Source organism: Myotis yumanensis, unplaced genomic scaffold, assembly GCF_028538775.1.
Source record: "Myotis yumanensis isolate MYYU_CA2020_CCGP unplaced genomic scaffold, mMyoYum1.0.hap1 SCAF_2, whole genome shotgun sequence".
NCBI lineage: Eukaryota > Metazoa > Chordata > Mammalia > Chiroptera > Vespertilionidae > Myotis > Myotis yumanensis.
Genome location: NW_027223753.1, coordinates 18,613,484 through 18,627,834, shown reverse-complemented (window position 1 = coordinate 18,627,834; position 14,351 = coordinate 18,613,484). Strand labels below are relative to the sequence as shown.

Below are 14,351 nucleotides of genomic sequence, written 5' to 3'. Positions count from 1 at the left end.
TTTCAGCACACCTGGCACCACGCAAGAAACTTAACCACATGTCTTCTGCTCCTAACAGGATTTTTCCCATTTTACAGATGGGAAACCAAGACCTGGAGAGGACAGTTGACTTGCCACCCAGGGCCTCACGGCTGGTGAGGCCCGTGTGCCTGACACCAAAGCCTGAGCCTCCCAAGCTGCCCCCAAAAGAGCTCAACCCAGGTCCAGGCCCCCAGGGGTGAGAGGCAGCTCTGGGACCCTCGGAGGTCTCAGGATAAAGTCCACTGCCCGGAGAAGAGGCCTGGGAGGAGGCAGCAACAAGCCAGAGTCCCTAGGAACCGCCTCTGCAAATGGAAAGACCCTGCGTGATGCTCTGGTCCATGCCAGACCAGCACGCAGGCCTCTGACCCCCAGTCCAGGGCCCGCCCACTGCACTGGGACGCCGGGGCAGGTGAGCAAGCCCCAGTCGAGCTGGTCAGACACACACCAGGCCGCTCTGTGGCATTCAGAGAGCACGTTTATTTACAAAGCACTTTACAAACATCAGCTTTTGCCTCCCCACAGCCCCCTGCGAGGTAGGTCAGTAGTCATATCTACAGTTTACAGATGGGGAATTTGAGGCACGGAATGGGGGTGTGGCCTGCCCCGTTGTAAAGAGATCTTCCCACCCACCCATCAAAAACTAAACAAAAAAGCATCGATCCTCCACTCGAAAACACACCTTCTTCCTCTGAACTCTCAGGGTCAGGAGCAGCCCTCACCTAACAGTGCTCTCTCCCCAGCTGGCAGCCTGATCGGGAGCCACAGGAACCTCAACCCCACGGGCTGTTGTGCAGCCTTATTGTTCAGACTGTCACTGGCCCAGGCTGAGCAGGACCCGGCCTCGCTGGCCGGGAAGTTATAGGCAGAGGCGCCTGAGGTTGTGTCTCATTCTGCAGACGTTGGGTCAGGCAGGGAAGGGGCTTCGCGTCGGGCAGGGGAGGGGTGGGCAGATCCTGGTTCAGGGAACTCAGAGCACATGTCAGGGAAGCACAAGTGGGAGGGATCATAAGCAAAATTTCCCAGGGGCTATGGGGCGCAGCGCTGGAGGAGGGGCTGCGGTTCCGCCTGGGGAACCTCAGACTGATGTGCCCACTGGCAAATCAGAGCAAAGCCCAGTCTCCCCAGGACCACAGGGACTGGGCCAGGTGGGATTCTAGATGCCAAAACCCGACGCACTCCCTGCTCACGTGGAGCCATGCTGGGTGGAATGCTGGCCTGGTACACATCCCACCAAGGGCTGGGATACAGTCACGGGGTTTGAGCCTAGTCCCCCCGAGCAAGCAGTTCTGAGCTCCTGTCACTCTGCCAGGCAGTGCCCGGCCTCTCGGCACAGGCCAGCAGGACCCCACGCAGGTGGGCTGGGCTGCAGTCTTGCTAAGCTCCTCCTTGGCCCCCAGGCTGCCCACGGTACATTTGGCGAAAGGCCCTGCCCCCCGTGAAGGCAGCACCAAGAAGGCCCATCACCCACTCCAGTGCCTTCCCTATGGGTTGTGGTTGAGCAGAGTTGGGGACACAGGTCTTCCTCTCGGTCGGGATGACGGGCCTGGCCCTGAGTGCACAGTGGGTGCTCCAGGCCAGGGGCCCCCGCTATCTTGACTCCAGCCCCTCCAGGTACTCCAGGGCCATATCATAGCAAAAGTGGTACTGATCCTGGGGAGAGGAGAGAAGGAGCCATGAGCCTGGTGGGGGGAGGGGGCAAGCATGAGACTGGCCCCATCTTGGGGAGAAAGGGAAATAGAGGACACATTTTGGCACCACAAGACTAACTGTGGGGGACCCGAGGCCCAATTATGGAGACTGGATATGGGAGAGTGGGGACTGAGGGGACTGGCTGGGCATGGAGGTTGGAGTGGCTGGGCACAGGGGACATGGCACCTCACCAGGGTCTCCACCATATTGGGTTTGTAGTTCCTAAGCGTTTTGGCAGCAAAGAAAACGTCCACCAGGTTGTGGCAGCGAATCATCTCCAGGACCGTGGCGCAGGCGCAGAAGGTGCCGCTGCGGCCACCCCCATTTCTAAATGAGACACAAAAGGTTTGGGGTAAGGCTTGGGGGAGGAGGGTGAACTCCAAGGTAAAGAGCAGGGCCAGGGTCTGGGAACCCAGAAGGGAGGGGCCGGGAGCCCAGAGGTGAGGGCAGGGCCAAGGCACCCAGAAGGGAAGGGAAGGGAAGGGAAGGGAAGGGAAGGGAAGGGAAGGGAGCCCAGAGGTGAGCAGCAGAGTAAGGGGGTGGAGTCTGGACCAAGACTGACATCCAAAGCTGAAGGTCTCTAGGAAGACAGCCTCCAAGAGACACGGCCGATTCTGAGGAGGAGGAAGGCATACTCCCAGAGGAAGAATGACAGCAACAGAGGAGGGCCACGGAGCAGCAAGCAAAACCCAGAGAGCAGGATGGGAAGTGAATACTGAGAATACCGGTCACCCCAGCAATGCAGACATGGGTGCAAACACAGGTACACCCTGAGTCTCCACAGCCTGTCCCCGTCCCTCTCCCTCCTCTGCTTCTGTAACTCAGGGCATGACGTCCTCTTGGGAGATGGGGGACTGGACAGGCCCTCAGCCCGGTCTCTAGAGTCTCTCCCACTAGAACTGAAAGCCCGAGAGGCAGGCCAGGCCCGACCCGGCTCCCTCTCCCTGCATCCAGCACGCTCAGCCCGGGAAGGGCCAGCAAGTCTGAAGGCAGCAAAGGAGTGACTGCAGCACACCCGAGTGCATAAATGAATCATGGGTGGGGCACATGAATTCATTAATTAGTGAGTTAGTTAATTACTGAAAGGGTGAAAAGGTTCTATGTGAGCATTCATGAACAAAGACCAGAAATCCACTGGCTTAAAACGCGTGCTACAGGATCACAGGACCCTGGCAGGGCCCTCATTACATGGGCAAAGTCAAGCATCACACACAGAGCGCTGGGCAGTTCTGCAGGGTCAGAGCTGACAAGGATCCTCCAGGGAAGGCAGGGCCAGGCGTCCGGGAGCCAGGGGGCTTTGGTGCCAGTCTTGAGGCCGGCCTCTCACGCTGGACCTTTCTCTCCCACTCCCCGCCCCCTCCCGCCCGAGGCAGGCCCAGCACTCACAGGCAGTGCACGACCGTGCGCCCATCCCCGCTCTCCGCCTGCCACCTGTCCACCTCGGCCAGCAGGCGCAGGAAGGCCTTCTTGGAGTCCGGTGTGTCCCGGTACGCGGACCAGCGCAGGAACTGGAAGTGCCGCACCAGCAGGTGCCCCTCCTGCAGCTGGGGGTGTGGGCAGCCAGCCAGGGGACATGAGCACCGGGGTGACCAGGCCCCTGGTGACCTCAAGAAGGTCCTACAGGCCACACCCACCGCCACCCCCGCTTCTCACCCTGGGGCTCCCAGATCACTCACCCTCGAGATGTTCTGCACCCGGAAGACACGGGCCACCAAGTCCTCGTCCGCTGAGCCTGACACAAACTCCACCTCCATGAGGCCATACTGCTGCCGGCCCGGCTCCGGCCAGTACTGCAGGCACGGCTGGTGGCACGAGCAGGGAGACGGGCGCTGAGCAGAGCCTCCGGGCAGCTGCCACTCACCCACCCCAACCTCCACACTTGCGCCGGAACTCCCACGCACCCTGGCCCACCCACTCACTCCAGACTCCTCTTCAGAGCCACCCACTCCCCACCACTCACCCACAACTGCATGCACACCTGCCCGGTGTGTTTGCAGACACACCCGGGGCAGCTGAGACAAACCCTTCAAAGTGGGTGCCTTGGTGCTCTAGCCACTCTACAGCCACACCTAACACACCTCCACAGGCTGCCTTCTCCCAGGGACGCGCCTCATCGGCCCTCCCACCCCCTGGTCTTCTCTCTCACTACTTCTGCCCTCCAGCATCAGCTCAGAGGTAGGATGTCCCTGATCCTGCAACACAGCTCAGCTCCTGCCCAAGACCACTCCATGGAGTCAGGGACCTACACGTATCCCCCTCCAGGCCACAGACTCGAGGCAGCAGAGGGACAGAGGCGGCAGGGCCCCCCCACACATACACACAAATGCTCCGGGCTGGTCGGTCCCAGGCCCCAGCGTCTAGTCTCAGCTCTTCCTTATTCTGGGCCCATTTTTCTGCCTGTGAAATGGCCCCACGCACCTCCCAGACAACTCCAGGCTCCACTGCTTCCCTCTCTGACCACACCTTCCTCTTTCAGCCTGGGCTTCGGGCAAGTCCTTGCATTCAGGCCTTTGCACATGCTGCTCCCTCTCCATGGGTCACTCATCCTCCAACCTCTGAAGCAACTCTCACTCTCATCATTTTCATCCCTGCCATGTACTCAGAGCCTGTGTACTCGACATGGCCCAGGGCTACGCATCCTACCTATGTCTGACGTCGTCCTGACAATAACCCCATGAGCGAACAGGTGCTCTGATGGTGCCCATTTCACAGAGAAGGAAACTAAGGTTCAAACTATCTCCTAGATCAAACAGTCAGAAAGTAAGGGGGCTGGAACTTTTTCTGCCTCAAAGACCCCCCATGATGAGCAGTTTTGTTCAGCAACTAATCAGCTCTAGAAGGAGGCAGCACAGAGTAGGGGCAAAGCTCTGTGCTTCCCAGCTGTGACCTTGGAGAAGCTGCTTCGCCTCTCTGGGTCTTAATCTTCTCACCTGAAGCCCATAAGTGCAAAGCAGAGTCCCTGGCACAGCAGGGACTTCATAAACAGCAGCTCTTTTCCTCCAGTCTGACAATCTCATTTTACAGACAAGGAAACAGAGGCCCCGGGAGGGAGCATGACCTGCCTAAGGCCATTCAACCAATAGGTGGCAGAGCTGGGATCCAACCCCTGACTTTCGGGATGTGCCCCTGAACGCACGGTGTCGTGGGCAGCAGGCAGCCAGCCCGCGGCCAGCAGGGCCCTCACCCAGGCGGAGTTGGACTGGTGCAGCTGGTTGAGCATGACGATGGAGGTGCACCCGTAGTCGTAGACCAGCCTCCAGAAGTCAGGCGTGGTGCTCTGCAGTGGGTGCAGGGTCACGATGAAGGCTGCGCTCCGCGTGTAGCTCTGCAGGGAGACCAGGACTCAGCAGGGCCCTCTTACCACCATGACATAGCCCGATCCTCTGCCACAGGCTGATCCTCTCCCCGCCGCCCACACAGCTGTGCCCCACAGGACCAGGCTTGCCACCATTGGCCCATTTCACAGGTTGGCCACTACACTGACGCCTGAGCGGGCAGGGTGAGCCCCCAGACCTCTCCGGAGTCCAAGCCTATGGCTCCAAGGAACTAAACAGCAAAAGGTCCCCAAATGTGTGACAATGGAAGCTTTGGCCTGGTAGGCAGAGGCTGGCCAAGCCTGCTCTCTGCCTCAGGGCCTTTGCACAGGCTACTCCTATTGCCTAGAACAAATTTCCCAAGCGTTTACACGGCTTTCTCCCTCACTTCTTTCTGGTCTTTGCTTAACTGTCACTTCCTCCAAGAGGCCCTCCTTAGCCTTAACCTCATCAAAAATAGCCACACATGTGAGCCCCTAAAACCCACATTAAATATTTCTTCTGCCTGGTTGATTTCTGTAGAGATTACCAGTGTCTGACATTCTGTTGAATATTTGTTTAATAATTGTCTCAACCCATTCCCCAAATGCAAAGGTCAAGAGATCAGAGATTTCGGAGTGTGGCCTGTACCCAGCGGCCCATTCCCACCCAGGGCCAGGGAGCCCCCGTGTGACCCTCCCCAGCTCAGGGACCCACAGGACCCTCACAGAGCCTGCTGCCCTGCCCAGTGTGCACCCTGGGGCCAAAGAGGGGCTGGGAGGAAGGTCACCGATTCCTAAGTTCCCATCCAAAACTCTCTAGCACCTATGCCACCGCCCCAGGGCCCTGGCCCCCTCAGCAGGTGCACGCACACCCACCTACTCATGCATCCCACCCAGCTGAGCGACAGTGACTGGTGGGCCCCTCTCCAGCCGCTCCCCCTTCAGTGGCTGGGGCTCCTCCTCCCCTGGCCTTTAGCTCACACTGGAAGCCCTTGGGAAGCACGCACGGGGGCTTCCCTCTTTAGAGAAACTCTCCTGTCCCCCGCACTATCCTGCCAAGGGACTCTGCCGGGAGCCAGGCCCCTCTCCCTCATACCTGCTCTGAAAAAACCTCCCTCTCCACGTCTCGTCTCCATGTGGAGGGACATCAGTGGTCGGCAAACCTGTGACTGGCCCACCTTCCTGCACTCCTCCCATGGCAAGTTTGGGACAAGGACTGAGCATGCTCAGCTCAGCCCCTTCCCCCCTATTCCCCGCTTGTCCTCAGAAAGTGTGCGTTCAACTGCTCCTGCTCCTGCTCCTGCTCCTGCTCCTGCCTCATGTAAAGACCTGTCCCTGGTGGGAAGGGGTGGCCTGTGGCTGCGCAGCTGTATCCGGGACAAGTCTGCCTGACTCGGGAGCGAAGGAGGAGCCGGTCCTTAGCCACATGTCAGAAGTCACATTCTCCGGTTTTATCCAGTCTGCCTCCTGCACCCACCTCTCAGCTGGTTCCATTTGTGAGAGGAATGGGGTGATGCTCACGGACTCTTCCCCGTCTCCCCCACCCCCCTCAGAGGGCAGCATCTTGGAGTTACTCCTTGGGGACTAAAGCCCCTGTTCTGCTTGCAACACCCAATGCAGGAGGTGGAGCCCCCAAGCTGGAGCAGGGGAAGAGGCTTCTAAATGGCTCCTGAGCCCTCAGACCAAGCCAGGGTGGGGCCAGGGAGCAAGTCACCACCCTGGGCCATGTCCTGAGCCCGGCTCCCACTCAATCACCCCAGCACAAACTCCCCTGGCTCCAGACTCCAGGTCTCAAATCCCAACCCCAAACCCTCCAATCCTCCCAGCCAAGGCCCCCAAATCACTCCTACCCCAGGCTCTGCTTAGTCCAGTCCTGGAGACAGCCCTCCCTGGACTCCACCACCCAACCCCTATTCGGGCCAAGGGGGGAGACTGAGGGGGAGACTGGCTTTAATGTCCTTAACGGAGCTCATTGGAGGTAGAAGAGTCACCCCTGAAAGGGCAAAGGGTCCCAGACCCAGAGCCCTCGGTTCTACTCCCTGGCTCCTGGACGTCCCCACCTGCTGGGGGGGAGGGGGCAGTCCCAGAGCCCACCCCATGCCCGAGCCCTCACGTCAGTCAGGGCCGCGTTGATGTAGTTGTTGGGGTCCCCGTCGGTGGAGATGAGGAAGGGCAGGCAGCGGTCGGGCGGCAGGACGTCCATGCTGCGGTTCTTGTCTCGGTTGCGGGGCAGCAGGGCGATGCTGCACTCCTCCACGTCCAGCGGCGGCGTGACCGAGTTCAGCGTCTACAAGGAATGAGAAGAGGAATGGGGGTGGCATCCAGCACTTACTGGGCCTCCTCGCAGCCCCATGAAGGAAACTGGGCTGAGTTATTCATCCCATCTCTGACTCCTACAGCACTGAGGACCTCCAACACACACACACACACACACACACTCACAAACCACACCTACATACCTACACACACCTATACATACGCACTCCTGCCCCACCTGGAACTCTTCCCGCAGCTGGGAGGAATTACTCTGAGGGTCAATACGGATCATCTCCTTGTAGGTGGCCTTGAATTCACTGACAGGGATGGTGGTCTCCCCACACAGGCAGGCCTCCAGGATTGCATCATGGATAAAGATATACTGCTCCTAGAACAGGAGAGAAGAATATAAAGAACCAGGAGGGGCAGAGAAGCTAGAAATTTGGGGTGGAGGCAGGAGGAAGCAAGCCCAAGGTTGAGGCACCGGTGTGCTGATGTGGAGTCCGGCCACGTGGTACTACAGGTTGGGCCAACCCTACTTGACACAACCTTCATGGGTACGTTCACTTATATTTCATCCCTATAACAGCCCTGTGAGCAGCTCTGATGGTGCGGGGACAGCCCAGAGCCACATCTAGAGAGGGTGCAGACAGGTCATAGCTTGACTGCAGAACCTATGATCTTGGCCCACTGCTATTTGACCTCACCCAGCAGGACACAGTGGAGCTGAGTCTGGGAGACCCTGAGAGGTTGGCAGGGAGAGGGAAGGACAAGGGGGCATCCTAGGAAGGGGAAGGGCCTGAGGACACTCTTCTGATGCCAGCCTGCAGGACGCGAGTCCTGGAGAGGGCGCCGCATCCCCTACCTCAGTCTGGATCATGTTGACGCGCCGGGAGCAGAGGGTCTTCACGCAGTTGTAAATGTCCACGACACCCTCACACTCGGCCATGTCCAGCATCACGTCCAGAACGATGTAGCAGCCTGTGCGGCCAGTGCCGGCGCTGGGGAGAGAACGGCCCGGGCCAGGTCAGGGCCTTGGGAAGGGAGCCCAGGTCCAGGGGGGAGAAAAGAGAGGCACCTGGCCACGTCTCCACCACCCAGGGGAGGGGACACAGAGAGACTCCCTCCCCGGGCAAGGAAGAGCCAGGGAGAAAGCCTCTGGAGAGTGCTGGTGGGAGGTGGTAAGGACAGAGCTGGGGAGGGGCCTCGGGGAAGGAGAGAAGGAAAAGGGGTAGGGAGAACGCAGAGGTGAAACTTAGCAACTTGAATCAGAGGGGAGGGACAAAGGTGATGCTCAGAGCTTAATCCAAGAATGTTCTTGCTCCCAGATAGTCCTCTAATCTCCTGCACATCCCTCAAAGCCCCACCCACTCACAGCCCTTCCAGCCGACAGCATTCTTTCATTAAAGCACCCTTCCCGCAATCAGCGGTTCTCAACCTGTGGGTCGCGACCCCTTTGGCGGTTGAACAACCCTTTCACAGGGGTCGCCTAAAACCATCCTGTATATCAGATATTTACATTACGATTCATAACAGTAGCAACATTACAGTTATGAAGTAGCAACGAAAATAATTTTATGGTTGGGTCACAACATGAGGAACTGTATTTAAAGGGTCAGAAGGTTGAGAACCACTGTGCTACGTGGTCATTGGTTACGTGACTATCTCCCTAGCCTGACTGGGAGCTCACCGAGAGCTCGGCTGAGTCTCATCTGTCCCTGGGATCTTCGTGCTGAGCACCAGGTAGAGCAAAGTTAAGGGCGGGGCAAGGGAGGGGGTGGAGGCAGACAAAGATGACACCAAGATTTCAAGCTTGAAAATAGTAGTATAGAACTGTGTCAAGGACATATAGCAACTGGGTCCCCCATACACTGCTGGTGGGAGCTTAAATTAGAACCACTTCGGAAACCCAGCAGTATCTACGAAAGCTGAATGTTTGCAGACAGCAATTCCACTCCTACACACATAACCCACAGAAATGCGTATGTATGTTGGCCACAAAACATGCAATAGAATGTCCTTAGCAGCACTATTCCTATAGCTCAAAACTGGAAGCCGCCCAAACGCCTATCAACAGCAGAACCAATAAACACATTGTGGTTTATTCATCCAGGCAAATAAGATAAAATATGAATGGAACTTAGGGAACATAAGGTTGAGGGAAAGAATTCAGACACCAAAGAGCACCTGCTGTATGATTCCATTCACACCCAGTTCAAAAACACGCACCACCAACCTGTGGTTCGGAAGTGAGGACAGTGATTGGTCAGGACAGTGATTGGTCAGGACGGTGATTGGTCAGAGTGGGAGGAGGGGGCTCAGGGGCCTCTGGGTGCTGGTAACGTTTCTTGATCTGAGTAGTGCTGATTATTTCACGGGTGTGTGCAACTTATGAAAATTCATAATGTCATATATACACTTATTTGTGCACGTTGCTTCAAGTATATTATTCATGGATCAAGTTTTATTCTAAAAAGATGGTATCCTAAAGAAGCCTAAAGAAACCAAAGAGAAGCTGGTTTGCGGGTGGCAGGGCAGGCGGTGGCATGAGCCCGCTTTGTGGCATCGGGGGAGCTGATAAGAAGCCAAGGAGAGGCGCCAGGACAAGATACAGAGGCTCAGGGACCATGGGCCAGAGATGAAGCTCTCCAAGGGGATGTGGAGGGGGAACAGTTGGGGACAGAACAGGACGGGGCACTGGGCTTCCACTTAAGAGGAAGAAGGAAGATGAGCAGAGGAGGAAGCAGAGCAGAGAGAGAAAGGCAATTGGGGGTCACGGGACCCAACCAAGGCAGGAGGCAGGAGAGCTGCAGGAGGTGAGAAGGCCGAGGGTGAGGAAAGTCCCTGGGTTTGGAGGAAAGAAGAGAAGGCCAAGTCCTTGCCAGCACCTGGGCCACACCTAGCCTGCAGGCGTAGGTGACACTTGCTGAATGGAAGCAAACAGAACTTGACCCTGCCTGGTGCCGCCAAGCTCAACGCCTCTATGTCTCTGGGGTCTCCTTGGTGTCTGGGCCAAAGGCCTCCCCAGGTTCTGGGAAGGACATGAGGGTGCCAACCTTAGAGCCAAAGTCCAAAGGGCCCTTGGGGGTCATTCTCTCCTCTATCTCTCATTAGAATGAACGCCCAGCGTCCTGTAAGGACCTTGAACCAACCCCACTCCCGGCCTCTCTTCTCCTGGACCCCCAGCGCCCCACCTGCAGTGGATGACAATGGGCCCAGCGTCAGGCGGGGTGGAGGCCTTCACGCGCCGGATGAAGGCCAGCAGCCCCGTGGCGTGGTAGGGGACGCCGTGCTCCGGCCACGCTGTGAAGTGGAACTGGCGGACCTCGTGCCGGGCAGAGTAGCCTCTCTGGGGAGACAACAGTAACTGCAGTTAGTCACCGCGGGCATCTATTAGACGCTTGCTGTGTGCCAGGATCTCAATCAGTCCCAATAATAAAGTTAGGAGTGGGTGCTAACGCTCCTTGTACAAGCGAGAAAACCAGGGTTTGTGGAGGAGAAAGCCCTTGCCCCAGGTTAGCTCCCCAGGACTGGGCGGGTCTGCCTGATGCCTGCCCCTGAGCCATTGAACACCTACCTCTCACACCAGATTGCTGTTCTGACGCTCGGCTCTCCGTCTAAGACTAAGACCAGAGGGGCTTACAGAGCATCAAATGGGATCAGTATGGGAGGACTTGTCCACGGGCCCTGTGGCCTCTCATGAGTGATGTCACCACCCGAGCCTCACTTTCCTCGTCTGTAAAATGGGGCTAATGGGAAATGCCTAATCCTAGAGCTTTCGGGGCTGAAACAGCATGTGTGACACTCTCAGCAGTGTCCCACACACAGTAAGACCAACAACCAGCAACTATCGCAGCATCTTCAGTACCTCGACTTCCGCTTGGAGTCGCCAGCAAAGACAGCTTCTTGCCCTATCACGGTGCTCCCAGCAGGTACCAGGCAGCTCCCTAGTGGGAGGGCAGCAATGCCCTCCTACCCCCTCCTGCTCCGGGGCTGGGGGAGGTGGGGAGGTGGGCTCTGCCCCACCCCATCAGGCACCCCCCAGTCACCAGGTGACAGGAGACTCACCCTCTCCAGGGCAAAGGTGCGCACAACGTATTCTGCTAGCGTCTCCGTCTTCACCAGCGTGATCTTGATGTCCCCGTACATGTCAGAGTCTTCCGGCCAGTACCGCGAGCATTTCACCTGGAGTCCCCACGGGGCAGGCTCAGCGGGCTCTTCGCTGCCCCCTCAGCCTGCCATGCCCCTCGCCCACAGCCCGCTTACCCTGCCCACTTCCACCAGCTTGGTGATCATGACGATGCTCGAACAGTGCTCCTGCCACACCAAGCGCCAGAAGTCGTAGACCATCTCGGGCTTCGGCCCTGGAGGCACAGAGGGTGCTTGTCCCAGACACACGGTCTCCGTCCAGGGCCAGCACCCCCGCTGCCCAGCATCAGCATTCCCGGCCAGGAGGCTCCTGAGTCCCAAGGGTGGCTTCATGCACACACCACCCACACCCCCACCAACTGCCAACTCAGGCCTGGAGGGCCCTGGGGACGGGGAGAACCAGGGAGGGCCTGGCTGGGGACCTGGGTCATCTTGAGTGGAACCCAGTAGGCAGAGCTGGAGGGCCATGGCCCAAGTCTCCAGAAAGGATGGACAAATGCACAGTTGGAAGGAAAAGACACAGCCAGAGGGACCCAGGCGGCCCCCAGACTGGGACACAACCCACAGCTCGGAGGACTGAGCCTGGCTAGCCCCTTTGCATGCACCGCCTTGGGGACAGACAGATGGACAGGGAGCTACAGACGGACTGGGCACACCAGGGAGACACAAGCACAGGCAGGTACAAACTAACAGCCAGATTCCAGAAGATACAGCCAGGTTGGGGCTCAAACAGACAGAAACAGCAGAGAGAGAGTCAAGCAGCTCAGTAGGGAAGACAGGAAGGTGGCTGATGGCATTCGGCACACGGGGGCACACGGGCAGACGTGCCAGGTACCTTGAGTGGCTATGAAGTGGTTTGACCTGTGATAACCCTGGAACGAAGAAGAGGGAGCAGTGAGACCTCAGGGTCTCCTCCACCCTTCTCCCCAGCACAAGCACACCCCACCCTTTCCCCAGGACTTCCTGTCCCACCAGTCCCCAAGCAAGAAGGGAAGAGCAGCTGGGACACCAGTGTCTTGGGTCTAGATCAGCGGTTCTCAACCTGTGGTTCGCGTCCCCTTTGGCGCTCGAACAACCCTTTCACAGGGGTCGCCTAAGACCATCCTGCATGTCAGATATTTACATTACGATTCATAACAGTAGCAACATTACAGTTATGAAGTAGCAAGGAAAATAATTTTATGGTTGGGCCACAACATGAGGAACTGTATTTAAAGGGCCAGAAGGTTGAGAACCACTGGTCTAGACCCATCTTTGCTGTGTGACCCCAGGGAGGACACACTCCTTTTATGGGCCTAGAGGGTCTCCCATCCATAAATTGGGAACAGTTATGCACAATCTGCCGGCAACCCAGCTGTTGTTTGGAGAAAAATAAAATCCAGGGTGATCCTGCCCTGTCCCCAAAGCCCCACGGGTCCTAAGCAACCCCAGACCCAGGGCTGGGTCTTGTCAGCGATCCCAGCCCATGCGAGGCGACCAGAAGGGACAGCGCCCCGTCTACTTCAGTCACCCAGAGCTTGGGGGCCCAGAGGAAGGCTTCAGGTTGGGAGCAAATGAACACGGGTTACTCACGGTTCTTAGATAAATATTTTTTAAATCCTTAAAAATCAGTAATAAATTTTGAGACCCTATTAAGGCCACATACTGTGCTAAGCACTTTACCTGAATTATCTCCCACTAGAGATGCCAAGAGCTACTTCATCCTCCGTGCCCAGGGCCCTCGGGCAGAGAAGAGGCACCGGCCAGACCCCACCCCTGCCTCACCCCTGCCCCACGGCCACAGCTGCCCAGGGGGTCCTGCCCAAACGAGATACCCGGGGATTACATATAAGAAGTCCTGCAGGGCTGGAGCAAGAGAAAACCACCAAGGTCAGCCATCTGTCTCAAGTTCACGCCCTCCCTGAACTCCTCCACCCCAGGCCCAAGGAGCCCTGGAGCCAGACCACCAGGGTTCAAACCCCAGCTCTGTGGAGCTCTTGCTAACTTGTGTGCCCTTAGGCAAATCGCTTCACCTCTCTATGCCTCAATGTTCACATCTATACAACGGGAAAGACTCCAGTATCTACTCTACTTCCTCGGGCTGTTGTGAGGAGTGAAGTAACATATGTCAGGGTTTGGCACAAGGCAAGCACAGTGTCAGTACTTAATCAACATAACTATCATTATTACGACTACTTCAAAGGTCAAAGAGTATCCCATCTTTCAAGATCCAAATAGTGTGGATGTCAAGAATTTCTGGGGCAGAAGGTGGTTTACTGTGAGGTTAAGAATCTTATCCTTGGAGTCAAGTTGACCTAGTTCTTGTCACAGCTCTGCCAAGTAGTAGCTGTGTGACTCTAGAGCAGTGGTTCTCAACCTTCCTAATGCCGCGACCCTTTGATACAGTTCCTCATGCTGTGGTGACCCCCAATTTCATTGTTACAAATTGAACATAATTAAAGCATAGTGATTAATCACAAAAACAATATGTAATTATATATGTTTTCCGATGGTCTTAGGCGACCCCTGTGAAAGGGTCGTTTGACCCCCAAAGGGGTCACGACCCACAGGTTGAGAATTGCTGCTCTAGAGACTAAAGGGCACTTCTCAGCCTCTCGTGTGCACCTGGGGATCCAGTTAAAAGGCGGATTCTGCTGCAGAAGGTCTGGGGTGGGGCCTGGAACTGTGCATTTCCAACCACCTCCCAGGTGGTGCTGATGCTGGGCCTCAAAACACTTTGCATAGCCAGACTCTCAGCCTCTCTAAGCTCGGTTCTCCTCGGCATAATAGGAGACATGCACCTCAGAGCCCACAACACAGTCAAAGACACCGATAATGAAAAGCCGCCCAGGTGCACTCAGCCCTCACTACCGGACTCCTCCCGGTCTAGCCCAATGCCCTTCTGCTGTCTCCCGAGCCATTGCCTCTGCTCTGAGTCCTCAGCAGAGCTGCTGGGCAGCCG

At 57.1% G+C, this 14,351-nt stretch overlaps 1 protein-coding gene across 3 annotated transcripts in view; it reads right to left on the bottom strand.

Moving 5' to 3' along the window:
• Positions 1 to 259: 259 nt before the first annotated feature.
• The window catches only part of PTPRU (protein tyrosine phosphatase receptor type U), an 80,854-nt gene continuing 66,762 nt past the window's right edge, over positions 260 to 14,351 (bottom strand). For all 3 annotated transcript variants that reach the window (XM_070404563.1, XM_070404564.1, XM_070404565.1), the window contains 12 exons: positions 12,246 to 12,282; positions 11,528 to 11,625; positions 11,330 to 11,446; positions 10,456 to 10,610; positions 8,127 to 8,262; positions 7,500 to 7,649; positions 7,119 to 7,292; positions 4,895 to 5,035; positions 3,387 to 3,512; positions 3,097 to 3,254; positions 1,902 to 2,037; positions 260 to 1,671 (listed from right to left, as the gene is read on the bottom strand). In XM_070404563.1, the coding sequence (XP_070260664.1) occupies positions 1,609 to 1,671; positions 1,902 to 2,037; positions 3,097 to 3,254; positions 3,387 to 3,512; positions 4,895 to 5,035; positions 7,119 to 7,292; positions 7,500 to 7,649; positions 8,127 to 8,262; positions 10,456 to 10,610; positions 11,330 to 11,446; positions 11,528 to 11,625; positions 12,246 to 12,282 (1,491 nt within the window). In that variant the 3' untranslated portion in view covers positions 260 to 1,608. The remainder of the gene's footprint in view (positions 1,672 to 1,901; positions 2,038 to 3,096; positions 3,255 to 3,386; positions 3,513 to 4,894; positions 5,036 to 7,118; positions 7,293 to 7,499; positions 7,650 to 8,126; positions 8,263 to 10,455; positions 10,611 to 11,329; positions 11,447 to 11,527; positions 11,626 to 12,245; positions 12,283 to 14,351) is intronic.